This window comes from Festucalex cinctus, chromosome 9, assembly GCF_051991245.1.
Source record: "Festucalex cinctus isolate MCC-2025b chromosome 9, RoL_Fcin_1.0, whole genome shotgun sequence".
Classification (NCBI taxonomy): Eukaryota; Metazoa; Chordata; class Actinopteri; order Syngnathiformes; family Syngnathidae; genus Festucalex; species Festucalex cinctus.
In genome coordinates this window covers 3,205,139-3,232,220 of record NC_135419.1, presented here as the reverse complement: position 1 = coordinate 3,232,220, position 27,082 = coordinate 3,205,139, and the positions used below count along the sequence as shown (strand labels likewise).

The following is a 27,082-nucleotide window of genomic DNA, read 5'->3' as shown; positions in this document are numbered from 1 at the left end:
GAACATGACGACGACAACATTGTGGCAGTTTTAATATCACAATAATGCACTTATCGTTACATCCCTACTGACTCGTCTAGTCAAAGTTTGCCTCGTCTTTTAAATCAGTGAGGTAGCATCATGCAAATAAAATAATCAGGTCATAAATAATACCACTCATACAGTGTTGACTTCTGCCATTTTCATGACAACAAAGACCAAATTTGTGCGACAAATGTGTCACCGTGTCGAAACTGCAGCTTTCACAATGTGGCTCCTCTCCAAAGCGAGCTCCTTGACCCCAAAGTCCCCTCTCCATCTACATGTGGCTTTCCTTCTGCTTATCCAAGGTAGACCAGCTAGAGGTCAGGATGTGTCGCTCATGCCAGCGCCTGCGTGAGTCGGTGCGTGTGCATGTGTGTGTCCTTGTCCTCATGCATTTGGTGTGAGTTTGTGCGAAGGTGAAGGCGCAATCGGGCATATGGCGATAAGCAGGAACCTGGGCATAAGGATCAGCCATGGCGCTTGCGTCCGTCGCAGCAGGGCCTGTCGTACTGAGAAAGGTTAGACTCTTACCACACTCTGCCAGTCCGGGAAAACGGGCGGGGCCACCAGGGCCACGCGCGAGGTGCTTCACCATCTGCACCGGAGGGATAAATGGCCATCGCCTTTGTCCAAATTTATACAAGCAGGACAGCTTGCACGAGCGTTTGCAACATCAGTGTTTATCCTTGAACTATTTAGGTCGGAACAGATCGTACGCTCTGATTAGCGCATTTAACCCGCAACATTTTTTTAATTAGCAAGCCTCGCTGACGTCACGGCCGAGCGGCGTTCGCATTGCTTGCGTTAGCGTGCGAGGGCTGGCTTCATTCATTTATTTTCTCATTCATTTATTCATTAGTGCGGGTCTTATCGGAGCTCAATTGTCAGTCCAATTAGGTCCACGGTGCTTCACTAGTCCTGCGTTGGCAACAGCAGACGGACGAGAGCGATACCTTTTCCTCTCTTCTCTCGCTTTTCTCCCATTTTGTCTCTCGGCCTCCAAAACATGTTCTCCCTTCCTTCCGTCCTTGATCTTCCCCCCCCCCCCCTCCCCCCCCCCCCTCACTCATTCTCTCTCACTCTCTGATCTGTGATAAGATAGCATAGTTCCTCATATCCTGTTTCTAATACAGATCGATGAGAGGGAGAGGGGCTGCTCGGGATGGATGAGATGTGGCAGAATGGGTTGATTTGGAACAGTGAAAGTGGAGGATGGGCAAGGCACGGCGGTGGTGGGGTGGGGGGATAAGGTAGAGATATCCGAGAAGGAAATGAGGATTCAGAAAGGAGGACATCGCCCAGATTCACATCTCTTTTCATTTAGCCCACACAAAAAAAAAAAACACTCTTTGCAAGAGTCTTTGCACATGGCACAGCCGCATTTGCATCGAGCCGTCTCGATATCTTAGTGCCAATAAGGAAGCCACTTCTGCCGCGTGATCGAGTGACTCCCCGCTTGTAACGCGGCACGCAGGTGTCGGAGCTCCGGCGAGCAAACCTTTTTTGTGTTGCAGGCGGTTTCAGTCGGGTTGCGTCAGATGGGTGAGGAGGTCCCGTCGGGGTTGCTCGGCGTGGGTGTGGGGTTTGTGCGTGTCTGTCTGGTCTTAATGGCGATATTAAGCATGCATGTGCCGATGAACGCACCATAAGAGGTGGAAAAATGATCTTTATTAGCAATATTTGACGCCCAGGAGTCATACGGCCGCTGTTTGAGACAAAACATATCGAGACGAACAGCAGGAAAAAGAAAATTGATTTAATGCATGGATGATGACATTTTGTAAATATTCAAAATGGCCCAAAAATTGACGACCTGAAGCAGTGAAATCTTCTCTCATCACTGTTTCCAATGCTGCTTTATTTATGTTGCACTTTTCCACCTTTTACATTCAACGGCCGTATTTTCCGCACTATAAGGCACACCTCATTATAAGGCGCACCTTCAATGAATGACATATTTTCCAACGTTTTCCATATATAAGGCGCTACAGTAGAGGCTGGGGTTACGTTATGCATCCATTAGATGGTGCTGCGCTAAAGGGAATGTCAACAAAACAGTCAGATAGGTCAGTCAAACTTTATTAATAGATTACAAACCACCTTTCTGACACTCCCAAAATGAATAAACAGCTGTTTTATTATTTTCTCTGAGGTCAAGTATTAGTATTAGCTAGCGATCCAAGATGGCGGCATCTTCTGAGCATGCGCATCATCGATCATGCAGGGTTACTGATAGCGTCTTGACAGCGAGACCTGTGGCGTCTTGAATATTGATCCATATATAAGGCGTACTGGATTATAAGGCGCATGGTCAGCTTTTTAAAAAATCGACGGCTTTTAGGTGTGCCTTATAGTCGTGAAAATACGGAACTCACTCACCTACTGATGACACAGCATCAGGAGCAACTGAGGGTTCGGTATCTTTCTCAAGGATACTTCAACGTGGTCACAATGGCATGGGATCCAAACCACAATCTCTGGGTTGGGAGGTGAACACTCTACCACTGAGCCACGCCACCCATAAGAGTACAGAATAGCAAAACTACATGTTCACTGTCCACAACATTAAGTACACCTTTAAATGAATGGACATCCCATGCATATTCGTCACTAAAGTCTGCATTTAACATGCTAACACAGCTCTGTTTTGATTTTGATTTTCTGATTTATGAACAGCTTTACTTCATATTAACTCATTCACTCCCAGCCATTTTCACAGAAGCAATCCCGTTCGCTCCCGGCTGTTTTACTGACTGATTTTGCAAGGCCCACAGAATATTGTGTTCTATTGCTATAAAAGCATGGAACCTATCAAAAGAAAGATTAAAGTCTCTTCTTTCATCAGGAAAAAAAAAGTATGTTTCTATCTGTTTCCATTTTGCAGCAATTAGCATTAGAAGAGAGATAAGTTCCACCAGTTTTCACAAATCTATTTAAAATTCAAAGTAATTTAGCTTTTTTTTCTACATGGCCCTGGTTGATCTCCTTTGCTCTGCTGCCACCTGCTGGCCGTTTGTGTAATAACTACCATTTCTGCAACCGTTCTTTGCAGTTGAGAGGCTGCATCAAAGCCTTCTGTATGCGCTAGCATAACCAAAAAAAAAACGTATAAATACGTCTTTGGGACACTTAAAACATTTTTTTTTTTTTTAAACGTATTTACACGTTATTGGGAGCAAATGACTTAAAGGCCCGGTAAGGTGACCCAAGTGCTCCATTCACCTATATGCATGTGCTGTGCAGTTCACTTCAAATTTCATCCACAATAATGGGGGAAAACAATCTTGTTAAATTAACGCATCTCTGCAAGGACCACTCAAAATGTCGCCTTCGTATTAGTGACGGATGATGGTCTTGGCGATGGGGGGCGCCTGGTAGAAAAGCAAGCAAGGCTTCCTAAACTAATTAACAGGATAGAGGGCTGGTCTCAGCTACAATTACCAGCCTAATAGAGGTCAGAGTTGTTCATTTAGTGGCAAATTAAAACAGTTAATATGCATTTATTGGAATGGCCATGAGAGACGGCAGAGAAAACTGAGCTGCCTTTGTGAGTACAAAAGAGGCGGGCATTCTCTTGCCCGTGCTTTTTTGTTTTGTTGAAATGTAGCAGATTATTTGCAATAGCAAAATGCTTCACTCGTGTAATATGAAAGTTACATTTTCACACTAATGGTATTAGATTAAATGTGAAACCATTTGTTTCTTTGGTCCATGTTGTTCTCCCATTTAAAGAAGCACAGATTGGGCCTTGGGTTTTACTCCCACTCCTTCCGGCGCTTAAGGACCATCAGGAATTTTGCGAGTTTCCCGAACGGCTGATCCATTTTTGGGCCTGTTACCCACTAGGGATGTAACGATAGCCAAACATCACGATACGATATTGTCACGATATGAAGGTCACGATACGATAATTATCACGATATTGTGGGGGCATTGGCGATATTTAAAAAGAGCTCATACTAAAAAAACAAAAAAACAAAAAATAAAACACAATATTGTGTTTTTGTACATTACAGCAATGCATATAAACCACCTACAATCTCTAATATCAATATTGAGGCACTTACTTCCTAATGCAAGCGCACATTGATCGCTTCACAAGCGAATTAGGTTCCCCGTTATCTAACAATTAGCATAGATTTTAAACATAGAAAGCCAAAACATCCCTAATGAAAATTAAATTGCACTAATAAAATAGCCACTAGAGGGTGCTAGAACTGCACAAATGGAAATCAACCTGACTTTTTTTTTTTTTTTAACAGATGTGTTCCTTTTAAATAATGTGAACATGACGACGACGATATTGTGGCAGTTTTAATATCACGATATCACGAGATTGCCCTTATTGTGACATCCCAATTACCCACTACACCCCTGACTAATAATAACGAGAGAATATTTCCCAGCATCCGGACATTCGGCGTATAGTCGTCCAAAAAGTCACCTTCTTGCTCTTCAAGTTTTTATTGTCCTCTAATGCAGAAATTCATTTACATCCTTTTACTCAGGACGTATAAATAGTTCCCAAACACACAATGCCGACATGGAAACATTGTATTTCTGTCTGATCGCCCATGTTGTGAACCACTTACTGTCAGACAATGAATCATGACCATTTTCTTCCCCCAACCAGTCAATTAATATGGAGCCATTTGTCGTTTAAATCTTTCCTTTCTGCTTCTTTTTTTGTCTGCATGGCCCTTATTCATCTGCTCTTTTTTTCCCTGCAACATCATCTGCAGCCTGTTTTCTCGCTCTTTTTCATCCTAGGGGGATTTGTGCATTAATATTCTCTCAGTTCTTGCTGTCTTTCCATATTCTCTCTGTTCCTCTTCTCCTCACTGCAGACATTTGGAAAGCGTGACACGATTTTCCTCCTTGAGCCCCCCTGACCGTCGGCTTCCTCCATTTTTTCACCGCCCCTCCTCGATCCTCTGTCCACCGGCCCCTCACGCTTTATTTCTTTGTCACAGTATCACGTGCGCTGCTGCTTCACATGCTGTCTTTTTGCAGATGATACCGGCAAGCACTTTGCCTCTCTGAATTATGCATTGAGATTACATAAAAACCACATGAAGCATCTGATCTATTTTTAATCCAACTCGTTTGCTTGTTAAACCTGCTTCTCTGTGATGGGGTGTGCGCGTGCATGTGTGTGTGTGTGTGTGACAAAATGAACTTGCGTAAAGGGACGCTCGAGATAAAAAAAATAAATAAAAAAAAGACTGCAGCCTAAATCAAAAAATACTTCTCCTCGTCTCTGTTACTTGAATTCAATTCAATTTTGTGTTCGTTATGTAGCACCTTAGCTGCCATAGTTGAAACTTAAAGGCGCAGCCTGCCGGATTCACTCATGAAAATGCACTTTTGAAATACAGGATTACACACTTTAACTTTCTCTCAGTCTACACATCTGTGTTTATGTTAATCTTTGGTGGTGATTTCATCCTAAACCCACACACCCCCCAGCCTGTATTTTACCATTTTGTGTTTGTTTTGTAAACAGCGGGATGTTTCTGTGGAAAGACAGTGTTTACAACCCTCCAGCCAATCGCAGAGTGTGTGTGTGTGTGGGGTGGGGGGCGGGGGAGGGGGGGTCGTGTCACACACGTAAGCTTCTGTGAGTGAGTGAGAGTGAAAAAAAATAAATCTGTGCGTGCTTTCAAATTGCCGCGGGAGTGACGTCACGCAGCCGACACGTTCGCCCGGCCCCGTTTGCGACACGCCCCCCCCCCGCCCTGCGATTGGCTGGAGGGGTGTAAACACTGTCTTTCCACAGAAACGTCCCGCTGTTTACAAAACAAACACAAAATGGCAAAATACAGGCTGGCGGTGTGGTGGTTTTAGGACAAAATCACCCCCACACGTTATGAAAAGCCCATATTTATAAATTGAGAAGTAGTTTTTTTGTTTAAATCCTGTATTTAAAAAGTGCATTTTCCTGAGTGAAACCGGCAGACTGCCCCTTTAACGACTATAATTAAAGTCATGGTCTCTCCAAAAAGAAATTGGCTAAAATAATCTAATCACACTCTAAAGAAAAGGTGACTTAAGGGAAAAAAAAAAAAAAACTAATACTAATTGCCATCTTTGTCTTCTGTGCTGTCTTATTGCAAAGAAACCTGTTGCTCTGTATCCCCCATCGCAAAGGAGAATGAGTGCCTCCTACGGGTCACTTTTGCACCTCTCATGTCAGCAAACGGCAGTCAAGACGCAACACACGCACATTCGCACACGGCTGCGCAAAGTGCATGTGTTGTATTCTTGAGGATGACCTAGATTGAGAGTCACAATAGACTTAGTGTTGCCGACGCCACATCCGATTCAATAGGTAATCGTCCCATCTACTTCTCCCCTGCGATAACATCTGCAAGCCCGTGTTGTCAAAAGATAAGAAGGAAAAGGGGAGGCTTCGAATGGAAACGAGGGACGCAAATGAAGGTCGACGTGATGAGAGAAGAGGGCAAGAGGTGGCGAGGAGAGACAAGAAAGGACACTGTCCTCCCTCCACCGTCTGCTCACTCACACTTCCTCTCGCACGCACCTCCTCCCCCCTTGCAGAATAAAAAAAAAAAAAAAAAAAAAAAAGAGCTGACGGTGGTGGAGGCCAGGCATATAAGCTCAGGTGTCAGCACCTTCCATCGCCTGGGAGCAAAGGAGAGAGGGAAGAATGAAAAATAAAGAAGACACAAAAAAACAGACAAGTAGCGATGAGACGTCTGGAGTGAGAATGAGCGCCCCCCCGCCCCGCCCCGGCAGCGAATCCTGAAGCTACATCCGCTTTTTCAGCAACGTTTACGCTCCTCCCTGTGTGTGCAAAGCTTTGACAAGTGGAGAAAGAATTTGACAAGAGTGAAATTGATTCCTGTGTTTCCGATGCAGGCGTTGCAGGCTCCCGTAGCTCGGAGCTGCCCGAGGCTGGGAGTCATACATAACACCTGTATTCCACTCAATATACCGTATTCTCATGTATCTTAGTGTTGTGCTACATGTAGACCATCCATCCATCCATTTTCTTGACCGCTTATTCCTCACAAGGGTCGCGAGGGGAGCTGGAGCCTATCTCTAAAAAAAACAAAACAAACAAGAGCTCCAGTTTCCTTAATTGTTGGAATGCTGAAAGCATCCCACATATGTTATTCAGATTTTTATTACTCCTTACTTTTTCCCCACATTAGGGCTGCACGATATTGGAAAAACATGCGATATGCGATATACTTGCTGAACATAGCGATATCGATATTATTGCGATATTTAACATTTACCTAAAGAAATTACATTTTTATTACCTAATGAAAGAAAAAAAATTTCACGGGGCAAAATAAGCAACCTTCATGTAATCTTAGTTCATTAATTGTAATTATGTCTTGATAATTTTCAACTATTGAATGGCGATGCACATTTTAGGTAGCATCTGACTGGTCAAATTCATATAAAAAGCATAAAATTCCATATAAAACTTATTGTGTGCCTTTGCGATATGCATATTGCAAGGGACAATATCGCGATATCGATATTTTTTCGATATATTGTGCAGCCCTATCCCACATAATACTTCCGATTTACACCGTTTACCGGGGTATATATTGTCTGATTCCATACAGTTACAGTGTTGTGTGCTGAGAGGTAAGATCCCAGAATGTAGACACAAATAAGATTTTCTCCATTTATTCACATCGAGGGGCAGACACCCCGAGATGCAGTACACCCAACAGTCTTTAAAAATTCAGAAACGGACACATTTTCCAGACAGCACCCACAGAAAGCGAATCGCAAAGGACCAAAGGTTGACATCACGAACATCACGCATTGTAAACAGTAGGGGTGTGAATTGCCTAGTACCTGACGATTCGATTCGTATCACGATTCACAGGTCACGATTCGATTCGATACCGATTAATCCCGATACGAATTTATAAGTCGATTCTTGCGATTTTTTTCAGTCAAATTTAGAAAATACTAATCAGTAAGCTTGTAGAGTGTAAGATTTATATGAAAATGTATTATTTATTTATCTGAAATTTCAGTCTTATAGAGGTTGTAATCTGTTTCATGTTTAAACAACATTAAAATAAAATATTAAGGCTTAATGTTCCGTTCATATAACATTCTTCCATGCTCAAGGTGTGAATCCTAAAAAAAAAAAAAAAAAAAAAAAAAATCAATTCTGCCGATTATTGAATCGATTCGAGAATCGCGATATATCGCCGAATCGATTTTTTTTTAACACCCCTAGTAAACAGACACTTGTTACACCAGTACGCATAACAGGCACATAACAGGTCATGAACTCTGGCGCAGGCCATGACATACAGTACTCGCATAATTTGACGTTAAATATCAACTTGTCCCCATTTTCGATGGAACTGACATTTAACCTTTTCAAAGTCCCACTTTCCACACCCACTTCCATACATACAAGTGAGCATCATGACCAGCTCTGTGATACTGCTCAGTTCTTGTTATTCATTTATCTTTCAACTTCAATTAAAACTTTGTAATTTTCACATAATTTGTCTTTCAAGTTACATCAGGGGTGTCCAAACTACGGCCCGGGGGCCATTTGCGGCCCGCCATACATTTTTTTTGGGCGGTCCGCGGCAAATACTAAAAATAATTTTTCAATGCTGTTTATTAAAAAAAAAAAAAAAAAAAAAAAAAAAAAGAGGGTGGATTAAACATTTCTAGCTACGCAAAGACACAAATTTGCAGCTAATAATTCAGTTCCAGAAATAAAAATAGTTTCATCCACTTGTTTCTGAGTGTCAAGGTCCAATTTGTGAAAACATCACATTAATTAATGGTTAATTATTAATGAAAAAAAATGTGAAAACATCACATTAATGGTTGTTAAGTGTGGTCAGTTGACGACCGATTGTTCTTGTGGTTCACAATATCAAGTTGGGATCAGCTGCTGCTCAGTGAAGAGGCATATCCATTATAGTGGCACACATTTGCCTTGTGACTGTTAGCAGTTTTCAACTCATTCACTGCCATTGACGGAAAAAGACGTCAAATGATGTATTTGTTTGCTGATCTGGCAATGAATGTGTTAATAAATAAGTAAATAAAAATAAAAAATCAAAGTGGCCGTTGCAGCTTTCTATTTTTCTGTATGTGGCCGTCAGAGGAAAAAGTTTGGACACCCCTGATTTACATCATAAGCATTCAGCTTAGCATTCAGCTATTGGCATTCAGCTTTCAGCATTCCCACACAATTTCTCCAGCAATTGCACTTAGGCCATCATATATTCCTTGGTCTTTAAGGTATCCACAAATTCCCTTCCTATGACTGTATGATACATGTTTATTGGTATGGAGATAAGGGAGCTATTATTCAGGGTATGTATTAAAAGAAACCGTCTTGAAAATGAGATAGAGATGAGATAAATGAGTTGGTCTCGGGGAGTTCATCCCTCAAATAAAGTTCTGAATAAGGCGACAGAAAAAAAAAAAAAAAAAAAAAAAGTTACGAGCACGAGGCACAAGCACAGTCCTTTTCCCGCAGCAGACAATAATAGAACATGGAAGGAAAAGAGGAGGACAAGAGAAGGAGTCAGAGAGTGATCTCTTCAGAGAGCAATCTGTCACCTGCTCTCTGAGAGACGGTGTAAAGGCCCCCAAATAAAAGCAGGAGATGCTGTCAGCTTGAAAGACGATTGCGAGATGCTGCTGAGCTATAGAGGAAGAAAACGTACAACAACAAAACAAAAAAAAGGAAAACTTTTTATAGGTTTGCTGCCAGTTTTGTCAGACTTTCCTCAACTTTAAGTATCCCCCACTGAGTTAATGGCTTCTTTTTTTTTTTTTTTTTTAATTGATAGCAGTGACACAGAATGAAACAGAATTCTCGAAACGCTGCCCTGGTAAGTCGTGTAAATGACAGACTATACGTAGAGGGTTGGCCCTGCGTATCTCGATGGCGTGATGAGCTTTCAAGCCCGTCTGTTATCGTCGCAAACTTTCCAGTGTATTGTTCATGTCACGTGTCCTCACGTACTCCCGCACTCTCCTCCTCCCTGTCTCTATCCGTTTGTGTGCAGCAATCAACCTACTGGGTTTGACATGGCAGCTGAAGCCGTCGGACGGCCCGGTGTTAAACAACGGACTGGGGGCCGCCGTGCCTGTCAACAGCGACGTGGCCACGCTGCCTTCTGGAGGCAGAGGTATGAACTGCAGCACGCTCAGACTCAGAAAGAGCCTCGGCAATGGGTGTTCGAAATGGATGCAAGCAAAAAACACTCAGCAGAACGAGATATTGAATCCTCATATAGTGACCTCATGTTTTCATGTCTCAATTTGAAAATGAAAAAACGCACGTGAAAATCGGTTTCTTCATACCTTTTAGTGCTTCAGTTTTGCTTGCTTTTTCACATTGCTGACTGTGGCTTGTTGAAGTGCAGATGTGGTAGTAGTACTCACACTGTACCTAAGTAGGAACACAGATATTTCTGTAAAAAAAAAAAAAAAAAAAAAAAAAACATATCTGGTAACAATAGAATTTGGATTAAACGCCTTTATTTAAAGGGACAATGTGTAGAACTTTGTGCCATCTAGTGGCAAACTAGATGCACTGACCTAAGTTCCAAGCGTGTACACTACGGTGCCTCAGAGAGACCACACTTCCCAAGCCTACCTCCAATTACTCCGTTCGTTAAGTTCTTCTCCTTCGGGTATCCGTAGCAGGAAGATGGCGGCAAAATATGTCAGCCTCCTGTGAGGTGAGGTGCGACCAATGTCATTTAATCATCGATTAGTAGACCCTAGATTATGTGTAAAACAATAAAAATAAAATCACCTTTATGTGATAGAACATATCTTTTTGCATACACACTGTCTCTTTAAGTAAAAGTAAAAATGTACCAACCCTGAAATGTATCTAAGTACAAAAAAAAAAAAAGGTTGTTATTGTTTTGTTTTTTCTTACTTAATGGCACAATGCTTACAATTAAATTCTGACTGGATAATGAGGTCTGAACTGACAATGTCCTGCTTAAGCAACACAAAATGGTAAAACCAAATAGCTAAATTGGCTGTAACAACTGAAGAAAAAAATAATAATAATAATCACCTTACCGAAGTGTGCTTTTTTTTTTTTTCCGGATTACAAGATATTTTTTAACAATAGAAGCTGGTGGTTTTTGGGCTGGCACAAGGCAGCATATTCGCCACAAATCATTCTTGTGGCTGTTATAAAAAATTCTCTTAAATAAGACCATGGAAGTGGAATATCTTTCATCTTTGAATCTGTTGCATCCTTGTCAAAAATGCTCTCAGGTTCACATCCTGCCACGATGCTCGTGTTGTTGTTCCCCACCCAAATTCTCAATCACTGAATCAAGTTCTCAACCACCGTTGACTTTTTCAACTTTCTCTCTTTACGTTTTACGTGATGTCATCTATGGAGGTTGACAAAGCAATGTGCCTATTTTGACCAAATAAGGAGCACAGAGCAAAGTAAAGATAGCTGAAAAATATGCTTAAGTACAGCAATGATATACTTGTACTTGAGATTTTCTTAAGACCCAGCCATGCTGCTGTTCTATTTAGCGGAAATAATGACGGACCTGCAACTAACTGTGGTTGTCTTTTGAGTTTACAAAAAAAAAAAAGAATAAAGCAATTTACAGTCCACGAACTCTGCCTTGAGGGCTTTTAAACAACATTGTCCACTGCTAATAGAGTTTTTCCACCCAAATGGGCTCACACCAACTCAAACATGTCCATAAATTATGGCACCATATGAGCTGTGCTATCACTAAGAGCTTTTTAACCACTCTGCCGAGTTATGGAGGGCAGTTGTCGGTTTATCAGCCAAATAAAATATCAGCAGATTCACCAACACCCCCACTGCATTGTCTCTCACCCTTTTAAGGACCCCCCCCCCTTGCATATTTCTTGGTTCACTTACTCTGCTGACGCAGCACGGACTATTTGTGGGAAGGCACTTTGTGCCAAAGCTTAGTATTACAGAACTGAGTGGACTGTGTTCCCCAGATGTCTCGACTTGATGCAGATGTTCGTCGCCGTTTCACTTTTATTTCTTAGCTATTCTGCACACACGTCTTCTTTTATTTTATTTTTTCCTGTCTGGGCTCCAAACCCGCCTCTGTTAGATGGTTGACCTGATTGCAAGCTGTTGTGAGTTTCGCTGTGCAACTCTGCTTATCTGCACTATCACCAAAGATTTAAGACCGATAATTAAGGCTTTAAGTTTACTCAACAGTATTCTATTTTGAATTGTGCAGTATACTGCATCCCAATGTAATACTACACATTTATTTTTATATTAACATCTATAGCTAGGTTTCACACGATCAGGATTTTTTTTTTTTTTTTTTTGATCAGGATTTTTCATCCGATCAATGAATTTGAAAAAAACAACAATCAATCACTGATTCGATCAGAAGCTGGAGCAATATATCTATTTAAAAAAAACATACTTTTATAACTTATATTTACTCCACAATCGACCACCACCATTTGCGAAGGATAGTGACTGGCCCCGCCCACGAAGAGCGAAAACCCACGTATAATTGACGTCAATTTAAATAAAAAAAAAATAAAAAAAAATGCTGATAAACATTATTAAGTAGTCTTATTTTGTGGAGCCAGACAATGATGTCATTGACCGATTTTGCATATCGTTGAAGTCCTGTGTGCAGTGTTATTCCATAAACCCAAATTCTGATGTTAACCCAAATATTGCCTGCATGTAAACATAGTCGGGGTGGCATAGTGGTGCCTGGTTAGCACGTCCGCTTCCCAGTTCTGAGGTCTCCGGTTCGAGTCCAGGCTCGGACCTTCCTGGGTGGAGTTTGCATGTTCTCCCCGTGCCCGCGTGGGTCTTCTCCGGATACTCCGGTCTCCTCCCACATTCCAAAGACATGCATGGCAGGTTAATTGGGCGCTCCGAATTGTCCCTAGGTGTGCTCGTGAATGCGGATGCGTGTTCGTCTCTGTGTGCCCTGCGATTGGCTGGCAACCAGTCCTGGGTTATACCCCGCCTACTGCCCAAAACCAGCTGAGATAGGCTCCAGCGACCCTTGTGAGGATTAAGCGGTCAAGAAAATGGATGGATGGATGGATGGATGGAAACGTAGTCATATTTTAAGGGGGAGCAGAAAATCAAATACACAGACCCATGTCTTAGCCACGCCCACACAGGAGTATATTTGGAGTTTCCCTGTGTGACTCCACAGTCTTAACTTATCTAAAATACAGTAAGTGGGCAGTCAGGTGCATAAAATTAGTAAGACACGGAGCCAGCAAATAGAAGGTTACAGCAAGAAAATAGACCGGCCCATATTTCTAATTATGTTTGCCAAAATTACTATGTGCACACTAAAAACAGTTGGGTCAAAAATAACCCATCTACGGGGCAAAAATGGACCGATCCTCTACTTGGGTCTATTTGACCCAACTTTGAGTCAAGAAATGGGTCTTTTAATGTAAAACAACTCATAAATATTGGTCATATCCTTTACTTGAGACAAAAAAAAATGGGTCGTTTTGTCGAAAACAACCCAAAACGTTGGGTCAAATTGACCCATATAAGACTCATTTTTGATCCATAATTGGGTTACTTATGACCCAACTATTTTTGGAGTGTGTGCATAAATCTAACAATTGTCATGCTCTGCTATTCAAATGCCCTGAATTATCTAAGAAGATCATTTTGTTGGTGAACTGACAACTTTTGATTCAGACAAACAAATGCCTGTCATCACAAATTATGCAGTTTCTTTCCCGCTCGCTCCAGGTCCATGGACGGGAAGGAACAGCAGTATAGAAACGGGCAACATTGACATCGGGAGGAGAGTGACCCAAGAAGTGCCGCCTGGTGTATTTTGGAGGTCCCTGTTGTACCTCAGTCAAGCCCAGTTCCTCAAGTTCAACATTTCCTTGGGCAAGGATGCCCTGTTCGGAGTCTATATTCGCAAAGGCCTGCCCCCCTCACATGCACAGGTAAATGGCAGCAATAACAAGGGTAGATCTCATACTGATAGTACTAATTTTATTAATCATTAACTCATTTACTCCCAATAACGTATAAATACGTTCTATTTTAAATATTATTTTGCTCCCAAAGATGCATTTATACGTGTTGGCTTTGATGCAGCCTCTGAACTGAAGCGAATGCTTGAAGCAATGTTAGTTATTACAAAAACCAGCAGATGGCAGCAGAGTATAAGAGATCAAAAAGCTCTTTTCCCCACTATTTTAAACAGATTTGTGAATAATGATGAAACTTAGCCATATCCTAATGCTAATTGCTGCAAAATGGAAACAGGTAGAAATGTACTTTTTTTCCTGATGAAAGAAGAGGCTCTAATCTTTCTTTTGGTAGATTCCATGTTTTTATAGCAATAGGGCACAATATTCTATGGGCCTTGCAAAATCAGTCAAAATCCAGTAAAACAGTGAAAATGTCCTGGGAGTGAATGAGTTAATCTGTTTTGATCTGCTAAATTAGTCCCATGCATGAAGAAGCCATTAGAATACTTCATCATGTCACGAGATATTTTGTGATTCATTACTCGAGAAAAAAAAAAAAAAAAAAAAAACTAATTTAATCCATGATTTACATTTAATTAAATCTCACAGTAATGTGACTTGTATACACTCCTATTAGTTACAAAATGTCCAATTAAGAGCCATGTTGATTTGGAGATAACCATTTCACTTCCTGGTCAGACTAAAACTTTTGAATTGCACAACTAAATGTCATTTTTAAAAAGCAACACTACCGCTTAATTGCTGAATTCCATGTTTGCCTACTCTTTTCACTCTCCTCCGTTCTCCTGCAGTATGATTACATGGAGCGCTTGGATGGGAAGGAGAAGTGGAGTGTGGTTGAGTCGCCGCGAGAGAGGCGAAGCATCCAGACTGTGGTCCTTAATGAGGCGGTGTTTGTCCAGTACCTGGATGCTGGAGCCTGGCATCTGGCCTTTTACAATGACGGTCGTGAGAGAGAGACCGTTTCCTTCAGCACAAACATAATGGGTGAGTCAGCATGAAAACAATAAAAACAAAACAAAACAAAAAGAGTAAGGTGGATGCCTTGTCTAGCCACTATAATAAAGGCTTTCAAAAATATAACGTACATATTATATGTGTATATTCTACGGAGCCCCTCTGGTGTCAGGGTCTGAATTTTTATTTATTTTTATTTTGCTAATCTGTACCCACAGTTTAGTAAACCGTACCCACAGTTTAACAATCTGTACCCACAGTTTAGTAATCTGTACCCACAGTTTAATAATCTGTACCCACAGTTTAACAATCTGTACCCACAGTTTAGTAATCTGTACCCACAGTTTAACAATCTGTACCCACAGTTTAGTAATCTGTACCCACAGTTTAGTAATATGTACCCACAGTTTAACAATCTGTACCCACAGTTTAGTAATCTGTACCCACAGTTTAGTAATCTGTACCCACAGTTTAATAATCTGTACCCACAGTTTAACAATCTGTACCCACAGTTTAACAATCTGTACCCACAGTTTAGTAATCTGTACCCACAGTTTAATAATCTGTACCCACAGTTTAGTAAACTGTACCCACAGTTTAACAATCTGCACCCACGGTTTACTAATCTGTACCCACAGTTTAGTAAACCGTACCCACGGTTTACTAAACTGTGGGTACAGATTGTTAAACTGTGGGTACAGATTAGCAAAAAATAATAATAATAAATTCAGACCCTGACACCAGAGGGGCTCCGTAATATTCAGTGTAAGGTGAATAACTACTTGGGTCCTTATAGTGTCAATCAAAAATGAACATTACTGCCTTTGTAAATAGACATTTTAATCCTAACCAGTGCAAGTTTGATACATTTCCGTTGTCCTACAAGCAATAACCAAGTGGTGGCTACTACTTCAAATAATCATCAATAAAATAAAAACCTTCAAGTAATAATAAATCCCCTTGTTTGTCAAAAATGGAATGCTGCTTTGATCATATAAATTAATTGTTTTCAGCACCTGAAGGGCTGCAATTAATTTCTAGTGTTCGGGGCTCGATTACGAGAATACGACAGAATGAGTCAAGCGCAGTGAGAACGAATCCTTCAGCGCTGCCGTCTCACGTCAGCGCTTTTACACGAGTAGCACTGTCGAGGAGCAAGAGGCCGAGGTGGCAAGGGCAACAGTGCAGTGAGTAAAGATGGGGGGGGGGGGGGGGGGGGGGGGGCTGCATGGTGGAAAGCCATCATGGTGGGGGCCAAGCCACAATGGGAGTGAAGTGGTGGGAAGGATGGGAGGGGTGGAAGAGAGGCGCTGTCAGGATAAGAGGCAGAGGAGGGTTTGGAGATTTGGAGGAAGGAGATGAGGACACGGAGAAAAGGCAGGATTTGCAGATTTCACTTGAGTACGAGTGGGATCTAACAAAAGCAGAACGGGACTGTATTAGCAAACTCCACTAAACTCTCTTCACGGTGGATTTGGTGACATCAAAAGCGAACGGGAAACCAAAGTTTAACTTCGAGCCACGTTGTTTTGGAGAAAGAACACGTGCGTCTCAGGAAAAGTCGAGTTTGGTGTTTGTGAATTTGGTGGATGTGCTCCGTTTCGCTGGGAATTCCAGACGACACTCCCCTACAATTTGGCGACAAAAAGTAGACTCGATTTTAGACTCGCAAAAAGCAGGTCTAAGTGGTGTCAGAAGTGATGTAATGTGATTTTGGTGGATTTGATCAAAGCAGGCTGCACGGATTTGTTTGTTGGATGTGAGCATCGTATTTCATTCAGAAACGTGACGACACCATGAGAAAATCCTTCTGAATAGTTGTAGAAATTAAGTATTTTATCGTCTTAAAAATAGTTTAAAAGCACGACCAGAGATGCAAGGTGCTCTCCAGTTGCCCGCATCACATGCGCGGCTGACTCCATAATCTGCAAGGGGATGGATGATATCTTGCTTGTTTAACTGTATAAACACTAGAGCTGTCAAACGATTACATTTTTTAATCAGATTAATCACAACTTAGAATTTTGATTAATCATGATTAATCACTGACTTAAAAAGACTTTTTTCCCCCCCAACATATTTTGCCCGCTAAATTTGAAGCGCACCTGTTATGTGTTCATTTAACTCATTTGCTCCCAATAACGTTGTAAATGTTGTAAGTGTCCAAAAGACGTATTTATACGTTTTGTTTTGTTTTTTTGTTTTTTTTTTATGCTAGAGCATAGAGAAGGCTTTGATGCAGCCTCTCAACTGCAAAGAACGGTTGCAGAAATGGTAGTTATTACACAAACGGCCAGCAGGTGGCAGCAGAGCAAAGGCGATCAACCAGGGCCATGTAGAAAAAAAGCTCAATTACTTTGAATTTTGAATAGATTTGTGAAAACTGATGAAACTTAGCTCTCTTCTAATGCTAATTGCTGCAAAACGGAAACAGATAGAAACATACTTTTTTTCCTGATGAAAGAGGAGACTTGAATCTTTCTTTTGATAGGTTCCATGCATTTATAGCAATAGAACACAATATTCTGTGGGCCTTGCAAAATCAGTCAAAATCCAGTAAAACAGCCGGGAGCGAACGGGATTGCGAAATGTGAAAATGGGAAAAAAATGACCTATGGCATATGTAAACATTTATTAAATGCTTTACTTTAATGCATGTAGTTATGTTTATTGCTCAAACTCCAACAGCTCCCTTTAATGAAACCATCCACTGTCGGCTAAAAAAGGATCATCTGCCGTCAAAATTAATAGTGTGATTAATCTGTGGTAATACAATGATTAATGCGATAATTTTTTTGTGATTAATTAATTAGTTAACGCTTTAACTTTGACAGCACTCATTTAAACACACTTTTGTGCGTTCATCTTTCGGACCCCAGCAAGTCCATTTCTGCTTCCTGGAACGTCAAGTACTGTGATTTTAATGGGAATGAGGGGAGCCACTTTGATTGGCCGGGAGTCAACTGTCCATAGCAACGCCCACTTCTGCCTGTGCAAATTGTAGGAAAATACCAAAAGGAAGACGCTAGACTGCACTTTAGGCCTTTAAAAACGAAGGTGAAAAAGTGTTTCTTTGCTCTAATACTGTGGTCAAGATTTATTTTTTATTTTTATTTTTTTAATGCCATGGTCAAGGTAAATAGAAGGCAGCCTTCTGCCATTCACTCCACGCTGTTGAAAATCGCCTTTGAAAGGGAATAACTACATTTCCTTTTGATACTTTTATGTGAAAGAATTTAAGACCGCGCTCCTCTGTTTGACTTTTAAAATCTCAAATAGTGATTGAACGCTTTGGTGCCTTCTCACCGTCTTCTTTCTCTCCGTCTCTGTCACACTTTGTCTTCCTCGCAGATTCTGTGCAAGAGTGCCCGCGCAATTGCCATGGTAACGGCGAGTGCAATTCCGGCGTGTGCCATTGCTTCCCGGGATTCCACGGGATGGACTGCTCCAAAGGTATTGAACACGTTACAATGGTTTTCTTTCCATTGCACAATTGTGATGTCGTCTCATTCGAGAAACATCACGAAGAGGGTAGTTTGGGGGCCATTAAGTGCCGTAAAGATGAGCGGTGACAAGATGACTGATGATGAATGGCAGCTCCTCAAGTTAATGTCTCCCTTGCTCTCCTCTCACCTGAGATAGACAGCTTTGATGAATAGTTTAGTTACCTTTTGCCTGTAATTACTCTTTGTGTCAGCGCCACTCTCCAGCCCCCTAACCACTCTATTTCGCCTACACTCAGTAATGTGAAGGTGGGGTAAAAATGGTGTGCGGAGGTGAACAGAGTGACTTTTTTCAAATGAGGTCAATTGCTTTGTTTCCCCCCCTCCTCTCCTGTGTTGTGCCAGCGGCATGCCCGGTGCTGTGTAGTGGAAACGGCCAGTACGACAAGGGCTCCTGCGCATGTTACAGCGGCTGGAAAGGACCCGAGTGCGATGTCCCTGTCACACAATGCCTCGACCCGCTTTGCAGCGGCCACGGCAGCTGCACCAACGGCAACTGCGTGTGCTCCATCGGCTACAAAGGGCAGAGCTGTGCTGAAGGTGAGAGGAGGTGCACTTAAATGATTGTGTTCAGGAAGGTCGAAGGAATGCCATATGGGCTTGGTAGAAGCTCCTCCCCTCACGTCAACATTGTTCCTTGATCCTAAGACGCTTCAAGATTGCACCAAACCACTATTTTTTTTTATATTAGACCTGGCTTTGGCCCAGTCTGCCGTTTTCACTCAGGAATACGCACTTTTTAAATACAGGATTTAAACAGACAAAGTTCTTCTCAATTTACACCTCTGGGTTTCTCTTAATGTCTGGTGGTGATTTTGTCTTAAACCCCCACCCCCTCCAGCCTGTATTTTGCCATTTTGTGTTTGTTGTGTAACCAGCGGGACGTTTCTGTGGAAAGACAGTGTTTATACCCCTCCAGCCAATCGCAGAGTGGGGGCGGGGCGTGTCGCAAACGGGGCCGGGCGAATTTGTCGGTTGCATGACGTCACTCCCGCGGCAACTTGACAGCACGCACAGATTTGATTTTATTTTTTTCAACTCACTCATTCACAAGTGTAAGCTTCTGTGAGTGAGTGAGTGAGTGAGTGAGTGAGTGAGTGAGTGAGTGAGTGAGTGAGTGAGTGAGTGAGTGAGTGAGTGAGTGAGTGAGTGAGTGAGTGAGTGAGTGAAAAAAAAAGATTTTCTTAATTTTTTGTTCTTAATTTCCTTTCTTCTTTTGTTTTTGGATATTTTATAGTTACTTTTTACTTCTTGAACATTGTCTTTTCTGCCTTTATATATACGTATATACATATGTATATATATATATGTAATTTTTTATTTTTTAATCTCTGACAATTTCATGAACATTTAATGTTAATTTTTCTGACTCTTCTCTTCTTTTTTGGACATTTTTAGGCAATTTTTAAAACCTTTTAATTTTGTTTCCGTCTCTTTTTTATTTTTGTTTTTGTTTCTTTTGTTTTTAACTTAAACTTAACTTAGAAATTTGGACTCTGACATTTTTTGAATATTTAATTATACTTTTTTTTTTTTATTTAATCATTAATTAATGTAAATAATATTTTATCTGAAAACTAAAAATAACTAAATAAAATATTATTAATTACTACTATTTTTTGAGAGAGATCCACAGGGAGCCACTGGAGAGGAACTAAAGAGCCAAATGCGGCTCCAGAGCTACTAGATGGTTTTGTTTTGTGTGACGTGTTCTACTACAGCACTGTATACATGTACTTTATACACATATGCTATGATACTTTTAAATTGAATTAATATAGCACTCCATGCTGCCCATGCGATATCCTACTTAATTAAGTCTTGTGAGGATAGGCTCAATAAAGATACATTTCTGTGTGTCATTTTTTTTTTCCCCAGCCATAATGTCTCCACATATGATAATTATTTTATAAGAAACATGGTTGTTTGCAGCCAAACAAGCACGTCGTCCATCCACTTCCACACTCCGCTTAGCTCCAGCGTGACAGCTCATCATCGCTCGATCTCACACTGAGCGAGCGAGCGAGCGTCGCTTCCCTCCACATATACGCAAAGTTGACGGATGGTGCTGCAGCCAAACACTTCACAGATTTTTATTAAGGGATTAAATCGCATCTATTGATCTCTGTTAAGAAGTACCTGCCTGCCAAGCCCTTGGTCATCAAAAAGATGGACGAGCAGGAGTTGGAAAAATGGCGTGAAAGTTTAAAGGGGGGGGGAGTCAAAGCAGCAATGAAAGGTCAGCATGCATAGCGAAAAGAACGCGAGGCTTTGAATGAGAAAGTGAAGTGGGTCCCAGAGGGAAAGTTTGAGGGGGAGGATTAACAGTAGGGTCGAACGAGTGTTTCGGACAGGGGTGTCCAAACTTTTTCATTTGAGGGCCACATCCAGAAAATCAGAAGGACGCAAGGGCCACATAATGTTATGAAGAGAAATTGTGTTCAGTCCTAAAAAGTGTAAAAATAATTTATTTGTTCTTTTGCATATTTAGAAAAATGCTACAGTAGATAAACCAATTTATTTGTAATATGACGGTAGGGTTATTATAGTGCTGGAATTTTTCATTTTAGTTTTTATATTGTTTTGAGGTTGTTGTTTTTTATTTAGTTAGTTTTAATTATTTTTCACGGAGGTTGATTAGTTTTTTATTAGATTTAGTTCTTTAATAAATGCTTAGTTTTAGTTTAGTTAGTTTCAGTATTAGTTTTAGTTTTTATTTTTATTTTTGTTGTTGTTTTTTTTTGTTTTTTAAATGTGTATTACTCGTGCGCAACACCATGGGCACGACGTCATTATTCTGGTTTATATCAAAATAAAAATCACATTCAAAATCATCCCCAAAGGCTCATGCATTAAATTAATTACCAAAGACTAAAACGAAGGACACTTTTGCTATAATTATAGTTCTATTTTAGTTAGTTTTGTAAACATAAAATGTAGTTTCAGTTTTCTTTTTTTAAAAAGCATCTTCGTTTTTATTTTATTTCATTAACGAAATTGTTTTTTGAATTTTATTTTTTTCGTTAGTTTTCGTTAACTAAAATAACGTTTAATGGCACCTGTGTTTTTTGACACCCTCCCTTCTTACGTTGACCATCTCCAAACATTTTTGTTTTTATTCTATTTGAACCGAGTCAAATGCCATTTTTAGCATATGTCGCGGGCCACAAAAAAATGGACGGCGGGCAGCAAATGGCCCCCGGGCCGTAGTTTGTGGACACCCCTGGTTTAGGAGATCGGCAGGCCAAAGAGGTCAAGACAATCGGCCGCAGAACAAGGTCAGCGTTCGCTCCTGGCCTTCACCTCAAATCAATCTCTTCTCCTCTTGGTTTCATATCTGATATTCATCCCAGCAGTCCCTCAAACAATTTACCTGGAGTGCCGCTGACATGAAAATCAATAGCCGTGGGTCGCCGTTTCTGCCAGGCAAACACAAATGGAGGTTGCGATGTGTGAGCAAAAAAAAAGGGAGAGGGGAGGGTGGTCAATAGTGGCTGAGGACAAGGTGAGGCTGAGCGAGCAGGACAGAGCAAAGAGGGCGAGCGTGAGGTAGGATTGGGGGGGGGTAATTTGTCAAATTGGTTTTCTTTTTTTGTGGTTCTTTTTGTCATGTTCTCCTGAGTATCACGTGCGCATATGAGACAATTTGTTAGGATGGGTTTTCACTCTTTCATACTGGTACACAATTAAAAGATGCGGCTGTTTGTTATTGTGTGTTTTGGTTGCCTCAGTAATGACTGCTAATGTTGTCTTTTATTCTGTTATCTTTTGGTGTACACAAAGGATGAAAACATGCCTCCTGTCAGTTCCATCTTTAAACACCTACTCAAAACATTTCTTTGTCTTCAAGCACAAACTGTGATGAAGCCGTTTTTTTCCCCGTTTGCATTTTGGTCTGTTTTGATTGGATTTCTCTCGCGTGCCGCAGTGGATTGCCTGGACCCCACATGTTCCAACAATGGCATCTGTGTGAATGGCGAGTGCCACTGCAAGCCGGGCTGGGGAGGGCTCCACTGTGAGCTGCCCCGGGCTCAGTGTCCGGACCAGTGCCACGGCCATGGGGCCTTCATTCCAGACACCGGGCTGTGCAGCTGCGACCCCAACTGGATGGGACCGGACTGCTCCATGGGTAAGAACGACCAACGAGGCCCTGATGTTTCAGTCTTAGTCAAATGAGATTAATGATACAAAGCTAATTCATATAGGTTGTGTTTTATTTGCTCTATATCAGGGGTGTCCAAACTTTTTCCTTTGAGGGCCACATATAGAAAATCAGAAGGACGCAAGGGCCACATAATGTTATGAAGAGAAATTGTGTTCAGTCCTAAAAATTGGACAAATAATTTATTTGTGCTTTTGCATATTCAGAAAAATGCTACAGTATATAAACCAATTTATTTGTAATATGGCAGTTAGGGTTATTATCGTTTGGGAATTTTTAATTTTAGTTTTTATTTTGTTTTTAGTTTGGGTTTTTTTAAATTTTGTTAGTTTAATTAGTTTTAGTTTTTTTTATTTTTCAGGGTGGTTCTGTTAGTTTTTTTTATTAGTTTCAGTTCTTTAATAAATGCTTAGTTTTAGTTTAGATAGTTTCATTATTAGTTTTAGTTTTGGGGGGTTTTTTTGTTTTGTTTTTCTTTTTATGTATATTACTGGTGCGCAACATTTAAAAAACACCATGGGCATAGTTTTATTTTAGTTAGTTTTGTAAACATGAAATGTAGTTTCAGTTAGTTTTCTTTTCTTTTTTTTTTTTTTTTTTAAAAAAGCATCTTCGTTTATGTTTTATTTCTTTAATGAAATAGTTTTTTGAATTTTAGTTTTTTTCGTTAGTTTGAGTTCGTTTAAATAACCTTTCATAGCACCTGTTTTTTTTTTTAGACCTTCCCTTTCTTACTTTGATCATCTCCAAACATTTTAGTTTTTATTTTATTTGAACTGAGTCAAATGCCATTTTTAGCATAAGTCACGGGCCACTAAAAAAAATGGACGGCGGGCCGCAAATGGCCCCCGGGCCATAGTTTGGACACCCCTGCTCTATATCCTTATGACCTGTGATTTCAATATGTGTTTTTAATGCTAAGGTCTCATAAGAACATAAAATCAAACACAGAATGGCAAAAGGCTAAAGTGGCATATATTGAGTGTAGTTTACAATATGAAATATTGTCTAAAGAATACACTTAAGGTCAAAACTTGAAAGCAAATAAATGATTGCTCTGGAAAAAAAAAAGCAAGCTAATGGCTGCAAAAGCTGTTTTCATACTAAAGTATGTTGTGATGAATCCATAAACTTGACCTTGTAAATATCACATCGTAGAATAAGCCATTTGGGGTTTTTAATATATGTATGGAGACAACCAAAACAATACTGCTAATGCTATTGATCATAAAGATGCAGTTTACCTTCCTAAGAAATTGATGAAAATGGATTAAAAAAAAAAAAAAAGATACTTCTCGTTGTTGTGAGCGCAAAGCCGTATTTAATAAAGCAACAGAAATCAAAAGCCAAATTGGAGCTGAGTGAAAATAAATATGTCCATATTTTTTATTGTTTGGCTCTCAAAGGACTTAGTGAAAATTTAGCACCCTTTTAGGATTATCGATGCAGTCATTATAGGCCATAATACATGTGGAAAAACAAGTTCTCGACCGCATTTACTATGCTGAAAATTACAGTATATGGCGACATCTGCCTTATAGTAAATTCACATTGCGAAGTGGAAAACAAACCATCCGGTGCATACATATCAGGAGCATTTTTTATATTCAGCGTCTTAATAAAATAAAGCCAGCAGCGATTCTCAGCAGCAGGACTTCAGCATTCATTAAAAGTGCAGCAATGCTTGACTTTAATATCAACAACAATGCTCCGCTCAGCAGTATCCCTCAGCGAGTACAGTATTCAAAAAACACATGTGTGCATATTGCATCCCTAGCACAGGAATCTCAGACACATAATCAAAGTTGTCACATGTCATCACATGCAAATGTCGACAAATAATGGAGGGGCAGGGATTATGAACAATTTGTCTACATAATTGAACTTGTCATATATACACCGCAAGAAACCAAACAATAAATTTACTCAACTCTCAACTCAACTTTATTTATAAATAATACATCATGCATATATACCCACACTTCTCAGCTATTTACCTCTGTTTGAGACTTAATGTTTTTTTCATTAATTAAGTCTAAAAAGAATTCGTCTCCCCAAACATATTTTACGTTATCATCCGCCATTTTTTGTGACTACAAACGTACGTAGGACGTAGTATCCGGTCAGAACGCCCGACGTATATCCGGTCTTGTAGTCGCTTATTCGAAAAAGCAGTTTCCATAGTCAAAACGTGTGTTTAGCTTTTTTTTTTTTTTTTTTTTTTTTTTTTGGATACACTGCAAAATCCAACCCCTCCAAAAGTAAAAACTATTTTGTGAATTTTTGGCCTTCGTTCGACTTTCTGGCGTTTCCATTCATTTATTATATATATTATATTATATTATATTTTTCACAATTCTTGAAAATTCGAATAAAAATAGAAGGAAACCCCACTCGTGTCTTACCTTGCCTGCTTTGTCATTTAATTCAGCCGACTTTTTTCATTTTACCGTGGAGTTTATTCAATATTGCGCACAAGGAATAGACTTTTTTTTTTTTTTTTTTTTTTAAATTAAACTAGCTAAAACTAAACTACATCTAAACATTTTTGAAATGACTCAAACTAATAAAAACTAACAGGGCCGCCCTGAAAAATAATTAAAACGATCAGTAACCTGATTTCTGCCCTGCTTCTGTTGCCGTTCTGCTTAGTTATGGCATATTTGTATATATGTATTAAAAAATGTAAAACAAGAGCACCAAGAGAGCAGAAACATCCCCCAAGGCTTAATTAAAGGGGAAGTCAACCCAAATATTTTTTTGTCAATAATATGTTCTAAGCACTAGTCTAAATATGTTATTCTGTTTAATATTGCATTAAATATGAATTAAGCAGCAATCACCAGCCCTTTTTTTTATCCATCTCAGGGGGCGGCCATTTTGCCACTTGCTGTCGACTGAAGACGACATTGATATTGCTCAGGTCTCAGGTAACAACCAATCACAGCGCAGCTTCAGAAAACAGGTGAGCTGCGATTTGGTCTTTGCCTGAGCCCTCAGCAACTGTGATGTCATCTTCAGTGGACGGCAAGTGACAAAATGGCCGCCCCCTGGGGTGGATAGTAACGGCTGGATTTTGCTTCATAACTCATGTTCCACAAATGTAATATTAACTCATTAGCTCCCAAAAACGTATAAATACGTCATATTATAATTTTTTTAAGTGTCCCAAAGACGTATTTATATGTTTTTTGTTGTTGTTGTTTTTTTATGCCAGAGTATAGAGAAGGCTTTGATGCAGTCCATCTACTGAGTGGCAGCAGAGTATAAGAGATCAACCAGGCCATGTTAAAACAAGCTGATTTCCCCACAGTTCTAAGCAGAATTGTGAATCGTGATGAAACTTAGCTATGTTCTATTGCTAATTGCTGCACAGCAGAAACAGAGAGGAATATACTTTGTTTTTCCTGATAAAAGAAGAGACTCTAATCTCTGTTTTGGTAGATTCCATATTTTTATAGAAATAGAACATAATATTTCGCGGGCCTTGCAAAATCAGTCAAAATCGAGGAAAACGCTTCAGTGAAAATGGTTGGTAGTGAATGAGTTAATCATAATGTCATGTTTAGAAGGTTGACTTCAACTTGGAAATAAAACAAACTCAAAATGAAATAAAAACTAACTATAATAATAACCCTGGTATTCTTATGTGCATATATGAGAAGTCTAACCTCCTGTTGTTCTTGCAGAGGTGTGTTCCGTAGACTGCGGAACACATGGCGTGTGCATGGGCGGAGCTTGTCGCTGCGAGGACGGCTGGACGGGCGCAGGGTGTGACCAGCGTGTGTGCAACCCACTTTGCATCAAACATGGAATCTGCAAGGATGGCAAGTGTCAGTGTCATCAGGGCTGGAATGGAGAGCACTGCACCATCGGTGAGAGCCATTTACGATGCGTGCGTGTGCGGTCCGTTTAATGTGCTCTGAAACAGCAGCACCCAGTCAAATTAAACTGTCAACCCCTTCCAACTTTGTCCACAAACGAGGCGATAAGAAGTTGAGGAAGATCGAGAATCAATCAGAACAGAAAGCGGGGTGGTTTAGCTGAGTTCGAAGCAGTTAAAAAACAAAACAAAACAAAAAAACAGGGTTATTTGATCAAAGGTGAAACTTTTCACCTCACCCATGTGAATGGTTGGTGTGTTTGTGTCCCCCCCCCCCCCCATGTCAATCAATCAATCAACGTCTCGTACTTGACATCACCGTCACTCCAGATGGATGAGTGCCAGATTCTTTGGATTCACCCACGGTGCTGCTTTTAGTCGCAACGTCTCATTTTGCTGTCACCGCCAGGGCTGTGATCGCAACCCGATACGCGCCACATACGACCGACGCTTTACATACACTCGCACGCAACTCGCTCCGACACGTAGGGAAGCGCGGGGGAATAGGCAGCTTATGATCTCCTCATCCCCCCC

At 40.5% G+C, this 27,082-nt stretch overlaps 1 protein-coding gene and 1 long non-coding RNA gene across 20 annotated transcripts in view; one reads left to right on the top strand and one right to left on the bottom strand.

Annotated features, from left to right (window-relative positions):
- The window catches only part of LOC144026350 (teneurin-2-like), a 269,697-nt gene that overhangs the window by 212,018 nt on the left and 30,597 nt on the right, over positions 1-27,082 (top strand). For 13 of the 18 annotated variants that reach the window (XM_077532992.1, XM_077532991.1, XM_077532984.1 and 10 more), the window contains 7 exons: positions 10,068-10,190; positions 13,766-13,992; positions 14,835-15,030; positions 18,352-18,453; positions 18,849-19,043; positions 22,432-22,632; positions 26,355-26,540. In XM_077532992.1, coding sequence (XP_077389118.1) covers positions 10,068-10,190; positions 13,766-13,992; positions 14,835-15,030; positions 18,352-18,453; positions 18,849-19,043; positions 22,432-22,632; positions 26,355-26,540 — 1,230 coding nt within the window. The remainder of the gene's footprint in view (positions 1-10,067; positions 10,191-13,765; positions 13,993-14,834; positions 15,031-18,351; positions 18,454-18,848; positions 19,044-22,431; positions 22,633-26,354; positions 26,541-27,082) is intronic. The other 5 variants (XM_077532986.1, XM_077532985.1, XM_077532989.1 and 2 more) reach the window with 1 other exon arrangement.
- LOC144026354 (uncharacterized) lies at positions 8,959-27,015 on the bottom strand. Of its 2 annotated transcripts, XR_013285112.1 has the most exons (4): positions 26,858-27,015; positions 26,337-26,481; positions 10,366-10,453; positions 8,959-9,701 (listed from the first exon to the last, which is right to left on the bottom strand). It is a non-coding gene; the product is annotated as an uncharacterized LOC144026354 (long non-coding RNA). The 2 variants fall into 2 exon arrangements; XR_013285113.1 differs by lacking the exons at positions 8,959-9,701; positions 10,366-10,453 and adding an exon at positions 14,706-15,010.